This window comes from Anolis sagrei, chromosome 13 (genome assembly GCF_037176765.1).
Source record: "Anolis sagrei isolate rAnoSag1 chromosome 13, rAnoSag1.mat, whole genome shotgun sequence".
Classification (NCBI taxonomy): Eukaryota; Metazoa; Chordata; class Lepidosauria; order Squamata; family Dactyloidae; genus Anolis; species Anolis sagrei.
In genome coordinates, this window is record NC_090033.1 from 6020853 (window position 1) to 6045024 (window position 24172).

The 24172-nt window shown below is 41.3% G+C and overlaps 1 protein-coding gene across 26 annotated transcripts in view; it reads left to right on the forward strand.

Moving 5' to 3' along the window:
* The first annotated feature begins 1987 nt into the window (after window positions 1-1987).
* KIF1B (kinesin family member 1B) overlaps window positions 1988-24172 on the forward strand; it is a 136724-nt gene continuing 114539 nt past the window's right edge. For 20 of the 26 annotated variants that reach the window (XM_060758916.2, XM_060758917.2, XM_060758920.2 and 17 more), the window contains exons 1-2: window positions 1989-2161; window positions 11909-12093. In XM_060758916.2, coding sequence (XP_060614899.2) covers window positions 11988-12093 — 106 coding nt within the window. In that variant the 5' untranslated portion in view covers window positions 1989-2161; window positions 11909-11987. Of the gene's footprint in view, window positions 2162-9257; window positions 9443-11908; window positions 12094-24172 lie in introns of those variants that run through there. The other 6 variants (XM_060758908.2, XM_060758911.2, XM_060758913.2 and 3 more) reach the window with 2 other exon arrangements.

A 24172-nucleotide genomic window follows, 5' to 3' on the forward strand; every position in this document is an offset into this window, starting at 1 on the left:
CCATAGTATGAGAAGGCCTCAGTGGGAGAAAGGCCTCAGTGTGAGGTAGACCTCTGTATGAGAAGGCTCTAGTGTTAGTTTGCCTCAGTGTGAGAAAGGCTTCAGTGTGAGGTAGGCCTCTGTATGAGAAGGCCTCAGTGTTAGTTTGCCTCACTAGGAGAAAGGCCTCAGTGTGAGGTAGGCCTCAGTATGAGAAGGCCTCAGTGTTAGTTCGCCTCAGTGGGAGAAAGGCCTCAGTGTGAGGTAGGCCTCAGTATGAGAAGGCCTCAGTGTTAGTTTGCCTCACTAGGAGAAAGGCCTCAGTATGAGAAGGCCTCAGTGTTAGTTTGCTTCATTGGGAGAAAGGCCTCAGTGTGAGGTAGGCCTCAGTATGAGAAGGCCTCAGTGTTAGTTCGCCTCACTGGGAGAAAGGCCTCAGTGTGAGGTAGGCCTCAGTGTTAGTAGGCCATAGTATGAGAAGGCCTCAGTGTGAGGTAGGCCTCAGTGTTAGTAGGCCATAGTATGAGAAGGCCTCAGTGTGAGGTAGGCCTCAGTATGAGAAGGCTCCAGTGTTAGTTTGCTTCACTGGGAGAAAGGCCTCAGTGTGAGGTAGGCCTCAGTATGAGAAGGCTCCAGTGTTAGTTCGCCTCAGTGGGAGAAAGGCCTCAGTGTGAGGTAGGCCTCAGTGTTAGTAGGCCATAGTATGAGAAGGCCTCAGTCGGAGAAAGGCCTCAGTGTGAGGTAGACCTCTGTATGAGAAGGCTCTAGTGTTAGTTTGCCTCAGTGGGAGAAAGGCTTCAGTGTGAGGTAGGCCTCTGTATGAGAAGGCCTCAGTGTTAGTTTGCCTCACTAGGAGAAAGGCCTCAGTGTGAGGTAGGCCTCAGTATGAGAAGGCCTCAGTGTTAGTTTGCTTCACTGGGAGAAAGGCCTCAGTGTGAGGTAGGCCTCAGTATGAGAAGGCCTCAGTATGAGAAGGCCTCAGTGTTAGTTCGCCTCAGTGGGAGAAAGGCCTCAGTGTGAGGTAGGCCTCAGTATGAGAAGGCCTCAGTGTTAGTTTGCCTCACTAGGAGAAAGGCCTCAGTATGAGAAGGCCTCAGTGTTAGTTTGCTTCACTGGGAGAAAGGCCTCAGTGTGAGGTAGGCCTCAGTATGAGAAGGCCTCAGTGTTAGTTCGCCTCACTGGGAAAAAGGCCTCAGTGTGAGGTAGGCCTCAGTGTTAGTAGGCCATAGTATGAGAAGGCCTCAGTGGGAGAAAGGCCTCAGTGTTAGTAGGCCATAGTATGAGAAGGCCTCAGTGTGAGGTAGGCCTCAGTGTTAGTAGGCCATAGTATGAGAAGGCCTCAGTGGGAGAAAGGCCTCAGTGTTAGTAGGCCTCAGTATGAGAATGCCTCAGTGTCAGCCTGCCATCAACTCCACTGGACTGTCCACGTTGCCTGAATGTCCGATCACAAACACACATATATATATAGATATACACAAATATACTCACACAAAGTGTGAGTAGGCCTCAGTAATAATAATAGGAATTGTGGGAGTTGCAGTCCAAAACAGCTGGAGGGCCCAAACTGGCCCAGTCCTGACTGCGATGCCTCCAAACTCTGTCTCAGGCCCATCTCCGCCTTTTATATCTTCCCTGCGGAAGGTTCTGTCAGGTGTTGTTCGTCCCTCAGGCGTATTTCTGCCTTTCTCCTCATGATACACCACTGAGGTCTCCCTCCGCGCTGCTGGCTGGTTAAAGAGTCCCAGAATAGAACCTTTTGGATGAGAACCCCTTTTTCGAACGCTGATTGGCTGCCTCCCCGGAGTCCGTCCCACCCCCCCGGCGTTTTCCCTTCACTGGATTGGACTAGAGCTGAGCCGTGATTGACAGATGACGTTTCCTCCCCCTTTTTTTTTCGATTGACACTGATTCCTCACCTATGAGATGCCTTGATTGGGAAGCAGCGCGAGGCCTGATTGGGCAGCGGGGCGAAAGGGGCGGGGCTTGTCTGTGGGGACGGGTGCCGACTCCTCTTCTCCTCAGTAGCGCTCCTGTCAGGCGTGAGGGTCGGGGCTCCCGTTCGTCTCGCCTGTGGTAGCCCTTCGCCGGCTCGGGGGGCTCCGTCATGGGCCTCGGCGGCTTTTACCCCGCTTCCCGTTCCCGGAGGAGATGGTGATTTAATCCGGTTTCGAACCGCGCTGAGGTAAAAAGGGGAGCGGGAGAAGGCGGTGGGAGGGGGGGCGCCGTGAGGGGGAGCCGTCACGTGACCCGACTCCCAGCGGGGGCGGGGCCAGGAGCAGTGGGCGGGGCCAGCGCTCAGAGACTCCTCCCCTTTCCCCTCCCTTTGGCTCTTCCATCCTCAATACCCAGAATGGGGGGATATTGGGGATGAGTCCAGGCTAGGAAGGGATACAGAGAAGAAGGCCCAGTCCCTTCCCATTGGCCCATTTGGGAAAACAATAAATAATAAAATAAATAAAAATTTAAAATAATAAAATAAATAAAATTTAAAATAAATAATAAATAAAATAAAAGGAGAAGCCAAAAAGGAAGGCCCAGTTCCTTCCCATTGGCCCATTTGGGAAAACAATAAATAATAAAATAAATAAAAATTTAAAATAATAAAATAAATAAAATTTAAAATAAATAATAAATAAAATAAAAGGAGAAGCCAAAAAGGAAGGCCCAGTTCCTTCCCATTGGCCCATTTGTGAAAACAATAAATAATAAAATAAATAAAATTTAAAATAATAAAATGAATAAAATTTAAAATAAATAATAAATAAAATAAAAGGAGAAGCCAGAAAGGAAGGCCCAGTTCCTTCCCATTGGCCCATTTGGGAAAACAATAAATAATAAAATAAATAAAAATTTAAAATAAATAATAATAAATAAAATTTAAAATAAATAATAAATAAAATAAAAGGAGAAGCCAAAAAGGGGGGGAAATGGTTGTCATTTTTGCAAAACCTAGGCTTACATCCTAATGTATCTGGAGTGTGGATAGTCTTCATGAGGGGAATATGTAGAAAGGATATACAATTTATAAGGAATGGTAATTTTTTTTTGTCAGGTCAGGAGTGACTGCAAGTCACTCCTGGTGTGAGAGAATTGGCCGTCTGCAAGGACGTTGCCCAGGGGACGCCTGGATGATTGATGTTTTTATCATACTTTCGGGAGGCTTCTCTCATGTCCCCGCATGGGGAGCTGGAGCTGATAGAGGGAGCTCATCCGCCTCTCCCCGGATTCGAACCTGCAACCTGTCGGTCTTCAGTCCTGCCAGCACAGGGCTTTAACCCACTGCGCCACCGGTGGTATAGTACAATATAATAATGTATATTATTTATTTATTTATTTATTTATTTTGCTTATATACCGCTGTATCTCAAGCCCGAAGGCGACTCACAGCTGTTCACAAACAGTAAAAACAGTAGAAACAGCAGTGGTTCCATACAACATATAACAATTGACTTAACACATTATCCATAAATTACCAATAAGCAATTACAATGCACAATTATTACAAAAAAACAACCGTACCCAATCTTCTCATCATCCAAGCGTAGTCCAGGTTCGTCGTCCATTGTTCCATTCCTATGTTCCATTACCAGATTGCACTAAATTACTCAAACGCCTGCACAAACATCCAGGTCTTCACCTTTTTGCGGAATACCATTAGAGATGGTGCTAGTCTAATGTCCGTAGGAAGGGCGTTCCACAGCCGAGGAGCCACCACCGAGAAGGCCCTATCTCTCGTCCCCGCCAGCCGAGCTTGAGAAGCAGGCGGGATCGAGAGCAGGGTCTCCCCGGAAGATCTCAAAGTCCTGGTGGGTTCATAGGCAGAGATGCGGTCAGATAGGTAGCTTGGGCCGGAACCGTTTAGGGCTTTAAAGGCCAACGCCAGCACTTTGAATTCAGCCCGGTAGCAGATCGGTAGCCAGTTGGCGCAACAGGGGGGTTGTATGCTCCCTGCGCTCCGCTCCTGTTAAAATCATGGCTGCCGAGCATTGGACTAGTTGGAGCTTCCGAGCTGTCTTCAAAGGCAACCCCACGTAGAGAGCGTTGCAGTAGTCTAAACGGGATGTAACCAGAGCATGGACTACCGTGGCCAAGTCAGACTTCCCAAGGTACGGGCGCAGTATAATGCTTATATTGTTCTATTCTGATACTTTAATATATTATATAATAATATTGATAATATTATAATACAATATAATAGAAATACAATAATATATAATAATATTGTAATGTAGTAATACTAATTTAATTATAATGTGATATATATTTTATATTAAATGTAATATTACTAATAATGTTGCAATATAATTGTATAGTACAATAAAGTGATATATAGCACTGAGATTGGCTGAGATTGGCGGGGACGAGGAGCAGGGCCTTCTCAGTGGTGGCCCCTCACCTATGGAATTCACTCCCCGGGGAAATTAGATCAGCGACATCCCTCCTTTCCTTTAGAAGGAAAGTAAAAACATGGATTTGGGACCAGGCGTTTGGGCAATCTGGCAGATAAAAAAAAGGACTACGACGACAGACAGGAATAGACAATGTAGAATGTAGTATGGACTCTGAGTTGGCAAACGCTGACCATGAGATTGATTTATTGACTGTGATATATATTGATTGTTTTAATTGTTATAACTGTTTAATTGCTGTTTTTATATGTTTATTGTATTATTGTGTAGGCATCAAATTGTGCCTTTTTGTAAGCCGCCTGAGTCCCCCCTCGGGGGTTGAGAAGGGCGGGGTAGAAGTATACGAAATAAATAATAAATAAATTGTACTGTGCTCATGGTATAATGTATTGTGTGTGTGTATGTGTGTGTGTATCTTGAAAGCCACTCTGAGTCCCCTTCGGGGTGTGAAGGGCAGCATATAAATAATGCAAATAAATAAATAATATATTAAATATGATACTACCGATAATCTATATAAATACAAATGTAATGTTCATTTGTGGGATTAACATAACTCATAAACCACTGGATGAATTGACACCAAATTTGAACACAATGCACCCATCAGGCCAGTGAGTGACCATCACTAATAAAAACACTGAAAAACACAGCGGAAGAGAATTTAAAAGCCAAAAAACAAAAATACATTTCAACGCATGCGCAAATATACACACACACAATGCATACACTCACAAAACACATATACACAGACTGGGCCACAGCAACACGTGGCAGGGGACGGCTAATATGTAATAATATATAACAATACGATTATATTATTGTATATTTTATGTTGTCATGTTTTTGATTGTGAGCCACTCCGTATGGAGAGATAAAGCGGGATATAAATAAACAAAATTAAAATATACAAATATACAACAATAAAACTATATTATCATTAATACTTGCTTTTTCTCCCAATTTCCATTTTATTTATTGACTTACTATTATATTTATTTATACCCCGCTTTACGTCCCCCAAAGGGGACTGAAAGCGCTTCACGTAAAAGTTATGTTAATCCCACAAACGAACATTACACTTTTATTTATATAGATTATCAGTAGTATCATATTTAATATATTAGTATTACTACATTACAATATTATTATTTGTTATTGTATTTTTAATAAAATATTACATTATAATATTATCAATATTATTATTAGCTTAACCATTTAAATTATGTAAATACACCAACATTAAAACAGGATTAAATATAAACAGTATTTTAAAAATCCCTATTAAAAAAACCATTAAAACAAATTCAGCACCTCCAAAATTGTTCTTACTTACCTATTAGGTCCTTATAGGTATGGCATTGTACAATTAAAACAAAGCAAATGCATTAAGATGTGAATATAAAAATAATAATCATATTGAAATGCATTTGCGTTAAAGCTGTCGCACTCATCTGTTTGTTAGTTCAATCTGAACTGTCTTGGAGATGAGTAAGCAAGAGACAAGCTGCAAATTCATCCCTCCCTTCGTTGGCCTATCTTTCCTCCTACGAAACAAAGGGACAAGGTTGAGATTCTGCCCGAAAGGCCTCCATCCTGTCTTCTGCCTGTATCCATCTGTTCAAATAGTGTGCGTGACCCCAGGTGGCTTCTTAAAATCAGGACCACAACAAATACGATAGGAAATGCAATGTTATTTAGTAGCAATCATGAAAGGATATTCGGTGTAACAATAATGTATCTGGCTTTTGAAAAACTGTTTCCTCCTTCTGTTTGTATACAGTAACATCAAGCAGAGCTTCATATACATAGTCTTCTTTCTGTTTCTGTTTTATTGACTTTAGTTTTCACCATACTTTCTGTGGGATACCTAAACTAGCATAGTCATTTTTGTTTTGGAGCCTTAAGATTAAAATTACCTGAAATCCTTAAGGGTTCTTGGATTCAAGGATGCAGCCACTTAAGCCATTAGAAGGTGGGGCTGGAATCTCTTGAGGATGTGTCACTGGTAATGTGAGGGCCAGATGACAGCATTGCATGTATATATATATATATATATATATATAAACCGATGGTGCAAAATATATGGATTAAACTTGGTGTGTGCATGTATATTTATTATTATTAATAATAATATTACTTATTTATCTATTTACGACATTGATATGCCACCCTTCTCACCCCGAAGGGACTCAGAATGGCTTACAAGATATATATATATATATATATATATATATATATATATATATATATATAAATTAGTATAGTACAATATCAGTATTATATATTACTATATTGTACTTTACCATTATATTGTAATATTATTAGTAATATTACATGTAATATAAAATATATAATTATAATATATTATTAGTATTGTATTACTTTTTAATATTATAAATATTATATGTATTTATATTATATTATATTATTAGCATAGCATAGGAGACAAGGTAGAACTGTCTTCTGCACCCCCCCCCCCTTCACTCTGGCCCAGAACAGCAGTTGGTGCTGAGGGGAAGGGTCCCCAACTGATGACATCTGCAGAAGATTATACTATAAACACACACACACACACCTACATATGTATATGTATATATGAATGATGTTTATACCAGGATGATTTTATGCTTGTCTGAATGTTTAAATTTTATGTATGTCTTATACTTAATGGTTAATTGATTTTAAGTTCATAGTTATATGTTTAGCGTTTCTCAACCTGGGGGTCAGGATCCCGGGGGGGGGGGGGGTCGCGAGAGGGATGTCAGAGGGGTCACCAAAGACCATCAGAAAACACATTATTTTTTGCTGGTCATGGTGTTCTGTGTGGGAAATTTGACCCGATTCTATTGTTGGTAAGTTTCAGAATGCTCTTTGATTGTAAGTGAACTATGAATCCCAGAAACTACAACTCCCAAATGTCAGGTTCTATTTCCCCCAAACTCCACCGGTGTTCACATTTGGGCATACTGAGTATTCCTGCCAAGTTTGGTCCAGATCTATCATTGTTTGCGTCCACAGTGCTTTCTGTATGTAGGTGAACTACAACTCCAAAACTCAAGATCAATGCCCACCAAAGCCTTTCAGTATTTTCTGTTGGTCATGGGTGTTTTGTGTGCTAAATTTGGTTTAATTCCATCATTGTTGGAGTAAATAATGCTCTTTGATTGTAGGTGAACTATAAATCCCAGCAACTACAACTCCCAAATGACACAATCAATCCCCCCCCCCCCCCAACCTCACCAGTATTCAAATTTGGGTGTATCAGGTATCTCTGCCAAATTCATTCAGTGAATGAAAATACATCCTGCATATCAAATGTTTACATTACAATGCATAACAGTAGCAAAATTAGAGTTATGCTGTCGCAATGAAAATAATGTTATGGATGGGGGTCACCGCAACATGAGGAACACTGTAATACCAAACTGGATCTCAGTTAGGCAAGACAAGGATGTGAAGGGGTGAGGTAGGGTTCAAGGATGAGGACTACAACGTGGCTGTGTTGGGATGTGTTTTAAGCCAGGATTTTCTCAATTCTTAAAAGCAGGGCACGATGAGATCTCAAGCGACTGTGTTCTCTGCCATTGTCAAGGAAAAATACACACACATACCAATTTGACATATACACCACACACACACATAATCTGATATATTTACTGTATTTATATACCACCTTTTTCACTCCTGAGGGGACTCAAGGTGGTTAACAACATACTAACAGCAAAAATGCAATGCCAACATACAGTACATAAAGAAATCATAACAACTAATTGCTACATATAACAGTGGTTCTCAACCTTCCTAATGCCATGACCTCTTAATACAGTTCCCTCACTTATTGCAGGGGTTATGTTCCAGGACCTCCTGCAATAAGTGAAAAACCACAATGTAGGGACAGTATATTTATTTTAATATTTATACATTATTTTATTAGTTATACACTATTTTAAAATAAAATGAAGGAAAGGAAGGAAAGGCCCTTCAAGGCTGGAGGGAGGACTGAGGAGGGGAAGCGCCTCAGAGAGTGGCGATGGAAAAACCCCACGAAACAGTGAAAATACTGCAATATATATATTAAATTTATTTTTTTTAACCGTGAAACAGTGAGTCCACTAAAGGGGAACTGCAAAGTAGCGAGAGAACACTGTAACCCGCAAAACAGCAAAAATACCGCAATATATATTTTAATTTAATATTTTTTGAAAACTGCAAAACAGTGAGTCCGCTAAAAGTGAACCGCGAAGTAGTGAAGGAACACGGTAACCCACAAAACAGTGAAAATACCGTGATATATATTTAAAATGTATATTTTTTGAAAACCGCGAAACAGCAAGTCTGCTAAAAGCAAACCGCGAAGTACGAGGGAACACTGCAATCCATGAAACAGTGAAAATACCATGATATATATTTAAAATGTATATTTTTTTTAAACCGCGATACAGCGAGTCCGCTAAAAGCGAACCGCGAAGTAGCAAGGGAACACTGTATAGCCGTGTGTCTGTCATAGGGAACTTTGGTGGTGTTCCCCAAAGATTGATTGAATTCTGTATAAGATTATCAGAATCGTGGAGTTATTTCTTCCAAGAGATCTGTTTGATATCTCTGAATCCTATCTGTAGATTCCTAACCATCCACAAAAGATGCCCTTCAGGATTTTGCAGTATCTTCATATCTTCACTTGGGCTTTTAGACCCTTATTATCTTCTTCTTCCATTTGTCCATCAGGGTGGGGTTGGGAACTGAATCCCCCCCCCTCCTCCCCTTTATTCCTCCACCCTTTTGTGGGTTTCCCACGGCCGTGAATTGGGGGCAGTGTGTTTTTGTTCCTGCCTCTCCTTTTAGGCCTCTCTGCCTATGTAAACAGTTGCCATTCTGCCTGGTGCGGCTGTGCGTCCCCCTCCTTCCCTCTGAATCCAGCACAGCACAATTGCCGGGGCAGCCATATTGAGATGATGAGCTGACAATCCTCCTCGGCTTCGCCAGGGATGGGACCGGAGGATGAGAACGGATGATTTGGAATCGGTAGCTTGGTGCAGTTAGAATTCAGGAAGGTATTTATTTAATTGCCGATGCCTGTTCTTATTTTCACGGCAGGGTCTCTTGTGGTCCGTTTTCTAGGGTGGAGCATTGGACGTCATTTGTCTTCCCCTCCTTTCTATATACACCCTTAGGTTATTTTGATTGTCAAAAGGTATCCCAGTCATTCCTAGTAATTCCACCCCTTCGTTTCTTTTATTTTTGCCTTTATAATTTGTAAATGTTGTGTGGAGATTGGTTTGAGGTGACAGAATTCTCATTTGAGGGAGCCATGTTATGTTGACCCAATGAATTTCACGTGGTTTTGTAAGATAAAAGGTTATTTTTCTGGTTCTTTCCTCTAGATCAGTGGTTCTCAACCTTCCCCTTAACACAGTCCCTTATGTTGTGGTGACCCCCATCCATCACATTATTTTCGTTGTTACTACATAACTGTAATTTTGGTACTGTTATGAATGATGTAAATATCTGATATGCAGGATGCATTTTCATTCACTGGACCAAATTGAGCACAAATACCAAATACACTCCAATTTGAATAATTGGGGGGGGGGGGGGAGGGTGAATTTGTCTTTTGGGATTTGTAGTTGCTGGGATTTATAGTTCACCTACAATCAAGGAGCATTCCGAACTCCACAATGATGGAATTGAACCAAACTTGGCACATAGAACTCTCATGACCAAAACAAAATACTGGATGGGTTTGCTGGGCATTGACCTTGAGTTTTGGAGTTGTAGTTCACCTATATCCAGAGAGCTCTGTGGACTCAAACAATGATGGATTTATTTATTTATTTATTTACAATATTTCTATTCCACCCTTCTCACCCTGCAGGGGACTCAGGGCGGATTACAATGTACATATACATGACAAACATTCAATGCCATAGACACAAAAAAAATATATAGACAGACGCACAGAGGCTATTTAACATTCCAGCTTTTTCATGAAGGTATTTTGGCCACCAGGGGAGCTGTCGCTTCATCGTCCATTTGTGACACTGTTGAAGTACTGCTTAATTCTTTGCATGCTTGCTGGAGATTTTTATGGCGTCGTAAATTAGCCTCCCCGCATAAGCGGTACCTAAATTTCCTACTTGACAGAAGCAACTGTCTTTCAGGCTGCAAAGGTTGACAGCAAACTACACAAATTGGTCGGAAGCTCACTCCAACCTGGGCTGGCTTCGAACTCATGACCTTTTGGTCTAGTGATCTTAATGCAACTGACTCCCAGCCAGCTACACCACAGTCCCGGTCGGGGACTGTGGCACAGTTTGGATCTGGACCAAACTTGTCACAAATACTCAATATGTCCAAATGTGGAGTTTGGGGAAAACACTGGTGGAAATGTGGAGTTTGGGGAAAACACTGGGGAAAATAGACCTTAGCATTTGGGAGTTGTAGTTGCTGGGATTTATTGTTCACCTACAATCGAAGAGCATTCTGAACCCCACCAACGATAGATACAACTGTCTTTCGGGCTGCAAAGGTCAACAGCAAGCTACACAAATTGGTTTGAAGCTCACTCCAACCTGATCTGGCTTCGAACTCACAACCTTTTGGTCAGTAGCGATCTTAATGCAACTGGGATTTATCGTTGCTGGGATTTATCATTCACCTACAATCAAAGAGCATTCTGAACCCCACCAACGATAGAATTGGGCCAAACTTCCCACACAGAACCTCCTTGCCTTGAAGGGACTCGCTGGCATGAGCCTCCCTCCTGCCTTGCACGTTCTCCCTCGTCTGACATGCACCGAGCACACCTGCTCTCCCCTCCCTGCTTTGAGTCTCAGAAACAGCCCCCCCCCCTTGGCTGAGAGACCGTCCAATCACAGCAGAGGAGGACTTTTGGTGGGAGGATTCGCCATCTGTTTCCAAAATGGAAGAGCAGGACAGGCGGAGAGATGTTCAGCTTTCTCTGTCAAAGGGTTTCCAAACACCATCAGAAATATATATTTTCTGATGGTCTTTGGCGACCCCTCTGACACCTCCTGGCAACCCCCCGAGTGGTCGCGACCCCCAGGTTGAGAGACACTGCTCTAGAGAATCTGGCAGTGGAGGAGCTGTTGTGCGTAAAGGTTGTTGTGCAGCCTTCTCCATCTCCACCATGCATTGAGGAGATCCCTGGAGGTGCGCTTAGGAGATGCAGCAATAAAGGAAGCAAACAACACAAAGAACGAACAGCCATCCTTCTAAAGCGCTCTGAGTCACGAGTGATGTCAGTGATGCAGGCTCCATTTTTTTCCTCCCGGGGGTGGGGCTGGGAACAATGTCTCTCTTTCCGAAGCTGTTATTTAACGAGAGATCGGCAAGGTGGGGGGGGGGGGGGACGGGGACAGGGACATTGCTACGCGTACTCTCTTTGAAGCCGAAAACAGTGTCAGTTTGTGTATACGAGAGCTCAGACATGTGTTGTTATTGTAACAGCCTAGAATTATTTTGTAATCACTGAATTCTCCATCTCTTCCCTTTCAAAGGTAACCCCGGAAGAGGGAAGAAACCACTGTGGAAGTCTCTGGTACCTAGTTTGTGGAGTACGCGCAAGAAGCTGCCAACATGTCAGGCGCTTCTGTCAAGGTGGCCGTCCGGGTTCGACCCTTCAACTCCCGAGAGACCGGCAAGGAGTCCAAATGCATCATCCAAATGCAAGGCAACTCAACCAGTAAGTTGGAAATGATTTTTCCCCCTCACATGTTTTTCCAGTGATGTCATTTGGAGAATGAGATTTCCTTCCTTCTCTTTTTATGTGACCTCCTCGTCTATTTTGCACTTGACTTCTGCAGGCAGTATATCCTGCCCGTCTGCATTTTTGCTGACTTAGACTCCCCTGGAGATGAGTTGGGAGCTGCATGTGATTTGGGACTTCCTGATGGTGGTGATTTCTGAATGAGTTCCTCTTTGAGCCTTGTGTGTATCTATGTGCGCATTGATGGCTTTTTCCAAGCTTCTGAGAGGATTATTAAGGGTCTCATTGTGCACTTTTCGTACTGGAGAACTTGGAATCTTAGACCAACAATCCTATCCCAGTTGAGGTTAAAAAGTCCAGCCATAGTGTAGTCCAAAAAGTGTAGTCCACTTCCACAAAGAGCTATAACTTCAAACACTTAGGAGACCCCCAATGGCCCTCCCTCCAGTGACACTGCGGGTTCTCGTGAGCACCATGAACATGTCCAAAGCCCTGCCAGTATCCTTCACAAACACCATACTGCCTCCCACCCAAGGACCATTTCATCCTAGATTTTACCTGTTTCCTCCACCACAGGCATCCCAGGGTTTCCGACTCTCTCCATTGGTGTGGAATTTGCATGATCCTGCCCACTGCCTCTTCCATAACCCTTTCCTATTCTTTTCAACTCTGTCTGCGCAACAAACAGAGCAGAACGTAGCAGCTAAACACACTGGAGGAGTTTGGGGGATTGACTCCACATGATGAAAGTTGTAGTTCACCCTGCATCACGTCAGAGTACTGTGACCCCCAATGACAATGGACCTGGACCACATTTGGCACAGAAACCACATGAACAAAGAAAAATACTGGAGAGGTTTAGGGGGATTCACCTTGATTTATAGTCATATGGGATTTATAGTTCACCTGCAATCAATGAGCATTCTGGGCTCCACCAACGATGGTCCTAGATCTCACTTGGCACACAGAACCCCCATGACCAACAAAAAATACAGGGGGGCTTTGAGGAAAATTCACGTTGATTTGTATAGAAATTTAGTTTGCCTACATCCAGAGAGCACTGTGAATGCAAACAATGATGGATCTGCACCCAATTTGGCACTCATACCCGATATGCCAAAATAAGAATACTAGTGGATTGGGGGGGGGGGGGGGGGGGGTTGGCCTTTACATTTGTTTGTTGTAAGTACTGTGATTTATAGTTCACCTGCAATTAAAGAGCAGTTTGCACCCCAGCAATGATTGACCTGGACCTAACCTGGGATTTTTTGGGTTGTAGGAACTGGGATTTGTAGTTCACCTGCAATCAAGGAGCATTCTGAATTCCACCAAAGGTGGAATTGGATCAAATTTGGCACACAGAACCCCCTGACCAGCAAAAAATACTGGAGTTCTTTGGGTGAAATTCACCTTGATTTGGGGGAGTTGTAGTTCACCTACATCCAGCAACCCAATCAACTTACAGCAACCCAGAAAAGAGAGGCCCAAATTTGAATACTGGTGGGTTTTGAGGGGAATTGGCATGAACATTTTAGAGTTGTAAGAACTGTTCACCTGAAAACAAACTTGGCACACATACCTGATATGCTGAAAGTTGATTACTGGAGGGGTTTGGGAGGAAGTGACCTTCCTTTCTGGGAGTTGTAGTTCACCCACAACCAGAGAAAGGGTGACCTCCACTGATGATGGAGCTGTACCAAACGTGGCACCCAGAACCCCCATGACTGACTCAAGCTACTGGAGGGGGTTGAAGGGACTGACTCACCATAGTGGGAGTTGTAGTTTACCTGGCAGCCAGAAAGCACACTGAACCCCACTAATGATGCATCTACAGCAAACTTGCCCAATGTGACAAACTTTTACGTATTGATGGAGTTTCAGGGGGTTAACCTGGCATGATGAGAGTTGTAGTTCACCCACAAACATATATATTTGATGCAATTTAAGGATTGATGGAGTTTCACGGTGTTAGCCTGGCATGATGTGAGTTGTAGTTCACCAACCAAGCTAGTATATATTAAAATACAGTGCCAGTTCTATATCTAGCTTAATTTATTTTATTTATAACTAGCCGTCCCCTGCCACGCGCTGCTGTGGCCCAGTCTGGTGATCTCAAAAAATAAAGTAATGAGAAAGTGTTGGTTTCTAATATATGTAATTTCTTTATGCTTGTGGGTAAACAGTATTTCTTGTTGTTTCTTTATCAGTGTTGTTGTAGAGATTGTCTGGTTTGCCCACTCTGGAACATGCAACATATCATTGTCCCTTTCACATCTTTGATTTGTTTGTTTGTTTGTTTTGTTAAAAATGTAATACAACTGTCTGATTGCTCCTGACAGGATAAATAAATAAATAAATGTGTGTGTGTGAAGCATATATATCTATCGATATCTACGGCTTGATGGCTCTTTGTCAGGAGGGCTTTGTTTATGTTTTCTTGCCCTGGTGAAGAGAGTTGGACTGGGTGGCCTTAAGTATTTTCTGTTGGTCATGGCGGTTCTGTGTGGGAAATTTGCCCCAATTCTGTCATTGTTGTGGTTCTGAATACTCTTTCATTGTAGGTGAACTATAAATCCCAGGAACTACAACTCCCAAATGTTTAGGTTTATTTCCCCCAAACTCCATCTTTGTTCATATTTGGGCATATGGAATATTTGTGCCAAGTTTGGTCCAGATCCATCATTGAGTCCACAGTTCTCTCTGGATGTAGGTGAACTATAACTCCAAAACTCAAGGTCAATGCCCACCAAACCCTTCTAGTGTTTTCTGATGGTCATGGGAGTCCTGTGTGCCATGTTTGGTTCAATTCCATCGTTGGTGGAGTTCAGACTGCTCTTTGATTGTAGGTGAACTATAAATCCCAGAAACTACAATTCCCAAATGGCAAAATCAATTTTTTGAGTGAAGGACATACATTGGGTTGTTAGGTGTCTTGTGTCCAAATTTGGTGTCAATTTGTCCAGCGGTTTTTGAGTTCTGTTAATCCCACAAACGAACATTACATTTTTATTTATATAGATTTTGAAGCTGTGTGTCTGCTGCAGTCGGTAGTACTAGTCTTCCAAGGCACATGTTTTGCAAAGAGAGCTTTGAGTTCCAGGAAAGTATTTCCTTTTTCGTGGAGGGGGAAAACCTACTGATCCGTGCTCCAGCCAGACAAAAGCAAATCGAAATGGCAGGTGGTCCGAGTTCAGTCACTTGGACCATTAATAACGGTGGGAAAATAGCCTTAGAGACACCCCAGGGCTTTTGTTTATCTGAGGGAGGACGCCTCTCCTCTGTTGTTAGGTGGGAAGCATGCCAGGAATGCGCAGAAAAAGTGGAGTTCTCAAAAGGAGGGAACGGAAACACATGGTAGAAAGGGAAATAGGAAAGGGGTGTGTGTGTGCTTTTCCAGTGTGTCTGGGGGCTGTTTTCTGTCCCTGCTCCTTTTCTCTTTTTCCCTCTCGTACACAGAGAGATTTGAGAATTTAATTTCTCTTAAAAAATCCTTTAAAACAGATATGTGAAATAATAGCTTGTGAAATCCACATCTGCTGGGACTCCTATTATCCCTCGCAAACGTAGGATGGTGGGAGTTGCAATCCCAAATAAAGTGCTGGAAAGCAACCCTATGCACACCAATAACCATTCTTTCAAACCATAGCCCTCCCTCCAGATGTCAAACTACAACACCCATCATCAGTCATTTTCATGCTATTTTGAACAATTAAAGATTGTCCAGGGCAATGCAGGTGTGTGACAGGTGTGCAAATGCACCTGAATGAACCCCGTCAATATAAGATGCATTCCCTCCCACATTATGAACTGCAAATCCCATCATCCTCTCTGTTATATTCCATTCACACACGCATATATATATTTCCATCTTGTCTTTACAAATAATATAATATAGTATATTGTATATACATATAATATTTATAATATTATAATGTAATACAATATAATACTAGTAAAAATAATACAAAAGAGCGACCCACACAGCTCTTTGTGTTCAAACCAAGCTACTTCCTCTCAGGGTGATATTTATTTATTTATTTATTTGCGGATTTATATGCCGCCCTTCTCACCCCAAAGGGGACTCAGAGCGGCTTACAATATATTTTTTCATACAATATATTATATTATTAGCATAGTACAATATCAGTTGACCTTGAAGGAGCTGGGGGTGGTAACGGCCGACAGGGAGCTCTGGTGTGGGCTGGTCCATGAGGTCACGAAGAGTCGGAGACGACTGAACGAATGAACAACAACAATATCATTATTATATATTACTATATTGCACTATACCATTATATTGTGATATTATTAGTAATATTACATGTAATGTAAATATATAATTATAATTATAATATTGTATTATTACTAGTATTATATTGTATTACATTATAATATTATAAATATTATATTTATATACAATATACTATATTATGTTATTAGTAAAGACAAGATGGAAATATATGTGTGTGTGTGTATTTATGTAGGACATTTATATGCTGCCCTTCTCACCCCGAAGGGGACTCAGAGCGGCTTCCAAGATATAATATAATGTAATGCAATATAATACTAACTCAGAGTGGCTTATAAGATATATATAAATACAATATATTATATTATTAGCATAGTACAATATTAGTATTATATATTATGATATTGTATTATACCATTATATTGTAATATTATTAGTAATATTACGTGTAATATAAAATATAGAATTATAATATTGTATTATTAGTAGTATTATATTGTATTACATTATAATATTATAATTATATGTATATACAATACATTATATTATATTATTACTAAAGTACAGGAGACAAGATGGAACTGTCTTCTGCCTCCCCCCCTTCACTCTGTATGTATGTATGTATGTGTGTGTGTGCGTATATATATACTTAATTTATTTAAAGGGACTTTGCAAATCAAGGTGGTCTTGCCTTTGAACCCCTTCCAAAAAGAAAGAAAGAAATTATCATTCAGCCCAAAAGAAAGAAAGATAGACAGACAGAAAGACATACGTCGATTCATCTCTTCCTGTCCAACTCCGAATTCATCTGTTTTGGTGTTTCCTGTAGCTGACAATAGAGAGCAGAGCATATTTGAGTCTGTCCATCTGGAATGTGGTCTTCTTCTTCTTCTCCAACCACCTTCTATCTTACCAAACATAGTTGTCTTTTCTAGTGAATCCTACCTCCACCAATCTCAGTTTATTCATCTTGGCTTTTAGGGAGAGGTCAGGTTTGATTTGCTCTAGAACCTATTTATTTGTCCAGCTGCCATGACTCTTTCCTCCTAATCTTCTGCTTGTATGTATGATATGTTCAGTATACAAGTTAAACGGATAGATGTTGAAAAGCATAATGGTTCATGATCTTTTCTATTAAAGGCTTTGTTATAATCTGTAAAACATGGACTGATTTACTTTAGAAATTATTTGGTATACTCCATTATTGAGCATATATTTGCAATATGACTCCTAGTGCCTCTTCCTTTCCTGAACCCAGCTTGGAAAGCTGGCATTTGTCAATCCCTATCCCTCTATTTATCTATCTATTTATCTAATCTTCAATGTAAAGTGTTGAGCATCACTTTGCCTACAGGGGATATTAATACCTTGGTCCTATAGGTTATTGCAATCACTGATGTGCCCTTTTTAGTGATTGTAAAGTACCAAATATACTCGAGTATAAGCCAAGTTTTTCAGCCCTTTTTTAAGGCTGAAAAAGCCCCCGTCGGCTTATACTTGAGTCAAGGTTATTTATTATTTTACTCTATTTATTATTATTACATTTACCTTATTTTACTCTATTATTAATTTTATTATTATTATTATTATTATTATTATTATTATTTACATTTATTATTTTACTCTATTTGTTATTATTACATATATTTATTTATTTATCTATTATTACATTTATTATTTTACTATGTTATTATTTTTATTACATTCATTAGTTTACTTTATTTATTATTATTACATTTATTATTTTATTTTATTTATTATTATTGCATTTATTATTTTACTCCATTTTATTACTACATTTATTATTGTTATCATTACATTTACATTATTTTACTCTCATTATTTTTATTACATTTATTATTATTTTACTCTCTTTATTATTGGAAGGATACATAAACATATTTACACTGAAGAAGGTTAGAATAATGGCTTAATTGGAGTTGGATGTTTATCTTAAATTACAGTTTTATGTAAATATTCAAAAACATTTAACCTACGGATGCCTCAATTAATGTAATTTTATTGGTATCTATTTTTATGTTGAAATTTACCTGGAGCTGGTGCATTTCCCACCCTTGGCTTAGACTCGAGTCAATATGTTTTCCCAGTATTTGTGGTAAAATTAGGTGCCTCGGCTTATACTCAAGTATATATGGTATATTGTGTGTTTCTAATCTGTAGCCCACTGTTTGCTTTTTATATTTGTTGGTGAATTAGATGAAAGTCCAATTCATCCTTTCTTGTTCTTAGTCTCCAACTGAGTTAAATTACATCTCTCATTAGCTCCAGCCAGTATGGCCTTTGGTTGGAAATGATGGAGGTTGTAGTCTAGTATGTTAAGTTACTTTAGTTTGATTGTATAGTTCCATTTGACAGGTCCATAGACACATATATAATGGGTTGTAATCTCATTTTGAAAGAAGAACCTAATCACAGTTTGACAAAAATTCTTTCCAGCCTTTTAAAAGGGTTGGGGGAAAACTATCCTGGAAAATCTAGTTCGTGCAAAAGGCCAAGAATTCCCACTCTTGTATTGTCAAAGGATTTCATGACTGGAATCACTGGCTTGTTGTAAGTTTTCCGTTCCAGAAGCATTCTCTTCTGACATTTCACCCACATCTATGGCAGGCATTCTCAGAGGTTGTGAAGTCTGTTGGAAACAGATAAATGAGTGTTATATATCTGTGGAATGTCCAGGGTGGGAGAAAGAACTGTGAATGTTGCCATTGGTTACCTTGATTAACATCCCAACAAAGGATTCCCCCAGGCAGGAAGCAGCCAGGCATTGAAGCTAGTTTGTATATCTGTGTAATGTCCAGGGTGGGAGAAAGAACTCTTGTGTACTTGCTGCAAGTGTGAATGTTGCAATTGGTCCACTTAACAAAGGATTCCCCCAGGCAGAAAGCAGCCAGGCATTGAAGCTGGTTTATATATCTGCGTAATGTCCAGGGTGGGAGAAAGAACTCTTGTGTGCTTGCGGCAAGTGTGAATGTTGCAATTGATCCACCTAAGACCTCCCAACAAAGGATTCCCCCAGGCAGCAATCAGCCAGGCTTTGAAGCATTCTCTCCTGACATTTCGCCCACATCTCTGGCAGGCATCCTCAGAGGTTGTGCGGTCTGTTGGAAACTAGGCAGATGGAGTTTATATATTTGTGGAATAATGTCTAGGGTGGGAGAAAAAACTCTTATTTGTTGGAGGCAGGTGTGAATGTTGCCATTGGCCAGCTTGATTAGCATTTAATGGCCTAGCAGTGTCAAGGTGTGGCTTCTTACTGCCTTACTTATTTCCACTCTTCTTTCCCCAGGAAATATAAAATGATACTTCAGACCCTTTGGTTAAGACTTCTTCACTTGTCAGCTTTTGTGGTGGTCTTATGCCTTACTGAATACAAATAGCCATTGAAATCTGCAGGGAGCCCTTGGCTTTTGACCAAGAAAGGAAGTTGCCTCCTCTGGCAAATACGCTTGGATTCCAATCATTGGGAGTTGCTGGGGCCCATGATTTCCTTTTGTGCTGTCTGGAAAGAAGGTGGTGCCTTTTGCAATTTTAAAAAGCAGTTTCTAATGCATGATGGCGGCTGGTTTCCACATGTTTCAATTTCCATGACCATTGGGTTGCACATAGGCTCTCATTTTCCAGTGCGTGGGATTCTGCCTCCTTTCATTTTCTGATCAGATTTTGTGTGAGTGATAGAGTTGAAATCCTGCAGTCCGACTGAAGTCACATGTCCTGACTGCATTACGAAGCTGGCATGTTGGCAGCCGGCCGAGGCTGCTCATGGGGCGGTCAGAGCCAATTGCAGATGTGACACGGAGAAGAGCTGCTACAGGGCAAAGATTCTAGAAATGGGAGCTGGGGCAGAGCTTGGGAAATTTACCTTTGGGTTGCAAGGGCCAGATTTTTTTCAAAGCTCTAGGACAGTGTTTCTCAACCTTCCTAATGCCAAGAACCCTTAATACACTTCCTCATGTTGTGTTGACCCCCAACCATAAAATTATTTTTGTTGCTACTTCATAACTCTTAATTTTGCTACTGTTATGAATTGTCATGTAAATATCTGATATGCAGGATGTATTTTTATTCACTGGACCAAATACCTGATACGTCCAAATTTGAATCCTGGTGGGGCTGGGAGGGGAATTGATGTTGTCATTTGGGAGTTGTAGCTGCAGGGATTTATAGTTCAGCTACAATCAAAGAGCATTCTGAACTCCATCAAAGATGGAATTGGACCAAACTTGGCACACAGAACTCCCATGACCAGATGTGAACACTGGTGGATTTTGGGGGGAAATAAAATTTGACATTTGGGAGTTGTAGTTGCTGGGATTTCTAGTTCATCTACAATCAAAGAGCATTCTGAACTCCACCAAAGAAGGAATTGGACCAAACTTGGCACACAGAACTCCCATGACCAGATGTGAACACTGGTGGATTTTGGGGGAAAATAAAACTTGACATTTGGGAGTTGTAGTTGCTGGGATTTATAGTTCAGCTACAATCAAAGAGCGTTCTAAACTCCGCCAAAGATGGAATTGGACCAAACTTGGCGCACAGAACTCCCATGACCAGATTTGAACACTGGTGGATTTTTTTTTGGGGGGGGGGGGGGGAATAGAACTTGACATTTGGGAGTTGTAGTTGCTGGGATTTATAGTTCACCTACAATCAAAGAGCGTTCTGAACTCAACTAATGATGTAATTGAACCAAACTTGGCACACAGGACTCCCATGGCCAACAGAAAATATTGGAAGGGTTTGGTGAACATTGACCTTGAGTTTTGGAGTTATAGTTCATCTACATCCAGAGAGCACTGTGGACTCAATGATGGATCTGGACCAAACTTGGCACAAATATTCCATATGCCCAAATGTGAACACTGGTGGATGTGGGGGGAAAATAGAACTTGGCATTTGGGAGTTGTTGTTGCTGGGCTTCATTAACAGTTTGAATGAATGACAGTCAAAAGAGACTTACCTTGTGAGAATTGGGACTTCCAGTTCTGTTGTACTATGTGCATGTGCATGTGAACCCACACACAAAACCCCAACAACAGAGGAACTCCAGACAAGAAACACAGCTAATCACCTCTCAACAAAGGATTTCCCCAGGCAGTAAGATGCCAGGCCATTAATTGTTAATCATGGTGGCCATTGGAAACATTCACACCTACCTCCACTCTGAAAACGGGAATTCCAGTCAGGAAACAATCAGGGCCAGCTAACAACTCCCAACAAAGGAATCAGCCAGGAATCAGCCAGACCTTGAAGCTGCAAGTCTTTGAAATACTAATCAAGGTGATTAATTGAAACATTCACACTTACCTCCAACAGACAATAGTTCTTTCTCCCACCCTGGACATCATTCCATAGATATATAAACCCAATTTACCAAGTTCCCAACAGACCTCACAACCTGTGAGGATGCCTGCCATAGATGCAGACGAAACGTCAGGAGAGACTGCTTCTGGAACATGACCATACAGCCTGGAAAACTCACAACAACTTATTATTTTTGTTAAACCGTATGTTTTTTTTGGGGGGGGGGGAATAATGTTATGCTTAGGGGTCACCACAACATGAAGAACTGTATCAAGGGGTCGTGGCATTAGGAAGGTTGTGAAACATTGTATTAGAAGACAGTATAAAAACATATTGGCTTGCACTTGCCAGTGCTAAAAGAGACAGGGTCTTCTTGGTGACTGCTCCCAGACTTTGGATTTCCCCTTCTAAGCCTCGCAGGATGACTCTGTCCTTGTTTACGTCCCAACAACAAGTTAAATCTTATGCAATCGAGATTTAACAACTGAACAAAATAGGGTTTGAATCATTGTATGGGTTATTATAGTTGAAAGTAAGCTGGCATTCCGACTCCAAAAGTGCTCGTAGCCTTCCCAGAGTTCAGGAAGCCCATCCTCCTAAACCGCAATCTGTTCATGGGAGCATCTGTGCCCATGATAATGACAGATGGGGTCGTTCCGCTACTTAAGCAATGAGATAAAGGAATATGGGATTCCTGCAATCCCATTGCTAAAGCCACCGAAAATGGAAATTATGTATTAAAAATGCTAAACAGCAGATACTTTAAAACAGTCAGCTACAATGTGGCAAAAAGGAATGCCTCAGGAGAGCATGTGTGCGTCATCAATGTTTAACATTTGCATACATGATGAACTAGTGCCAGAAGGGACAGAGAGCTTCATCTATGCTGATGATCATGCCATCACCACCCAAGCAGGGAGCTTTGAAATGTTTGAACAGAAGCTCTCCCAAGCTTTAGGTGCTCTTACTGCCTCTTACAGGGAAAACCAGCTTGCTCCATCCATGTTTAACATTTACACAAATGACCAGCCACTGCCAGAACGGACAGAGAGTTTAATCTATGCTGATGATCGTGCCATCACCACCCAAGTAGGGAACTTTGAAATGGTCAACCAGAAGCTCTCCAAAGCTTTAGGTGCTCTAACTGCCTCTTACAGGGAAAACCAGGTTGCACCATCAACATTTAACATTTACACAAATCACCATCCACTGCCAGAAGGGACAGAGAGCTTCATCTATGTTGACGATCATGCCATCACCACCCAAGCAGGGGGTATGAAGTGGTTGAACAGAAGCTCTCCAAAACTTTAGGTGCTCTGACTGCCTCTTATAGGGAAAAACAGGTTGCACCATTGACACAAATGACCAGCCACTGCCAGCAGAACAGAGAATTTCATCTGTGCTGACGATTGTGTCATCACCACTCAAGGAGGGAGCTTTGAAATGGCTGAACAGAAGCTCTCCAAAGCTATAGGTGCGCACCAGCATTCAAATTTTGGGTATTTGTGCCAAAATAGGTCCAATGAATGAAAATACGTCCTGCATATAAGATATTTACATGACGATTCATAACAGTAGCATAATTAAGAGTTATGAAGTAGCAACGGAAATGATCTAGATATGCCCAAATAAATAACATGCCCAACAGTTGGGCATATTGGATGGCATTTATGGAAGTTGAAGTCAAACAGTTTCCAAGGCTTGTGGCCTAAATGGGTCCAAATGGCAATGAAGCCTTGGTAGTTCAGCTCAACGGCCACAGGCGTGCATGTTGTCCTCCTGAAATGGCAGCTGCAGGGTTGGTATTTATAGCAACTGGATCTGTGAGAGCAGCTGAGGATGAGAGCTTTTCCAGCAGCTTCTGGCTTTTCTTCTCCTCCTCCTCCCTCCGTCCTGCTCCCTCCTGCTCGCTCTCCCCTCCTGGTACAGATCTGGAATTCCTACAGCAAGGGAGTGAATCTGGATGGATTCCAGTGTTAAGCCCACTGTGTTTGTCCGTCCCTCCATTTTCCTGACTTGAAAAATGCCAGGACAGCTTGATTATAAGCAAATGTCCATTTCTCTCCATGTGTCCTGGTGTAATAGGATCTCTGCCTTCAGATTGTTTTAATTACATTTTGTAAGGTGTCCAAGGCTTTCTAGTTCTATTCTTAAGGGGGAAGTGGTGAAAACAGCGTTGCCTTCCTTGCTCTCGATGCAGAATGTGATTTGGCATTTTCAGGCCTGTTGTGTATATTCGAAAGATAGGTGGTTTGATGTTTCAAATAGATAAGGTCTTCAGCCTTATCTATCGATATAAATAAAAATGTAATGTTCGTTTGTGGGATTAACAGAACTCAAAAACCAATTGACATCAAATTTGGACACAAGACACCTAACAAGCCAATGTATGCCCTTCACTAAAAAAAAATATGATTTTGTCATTTGGGAGTTGTAGTTGCTGGGATTTATAGTTCACCTACAATCAAAGAGCATTCTGAA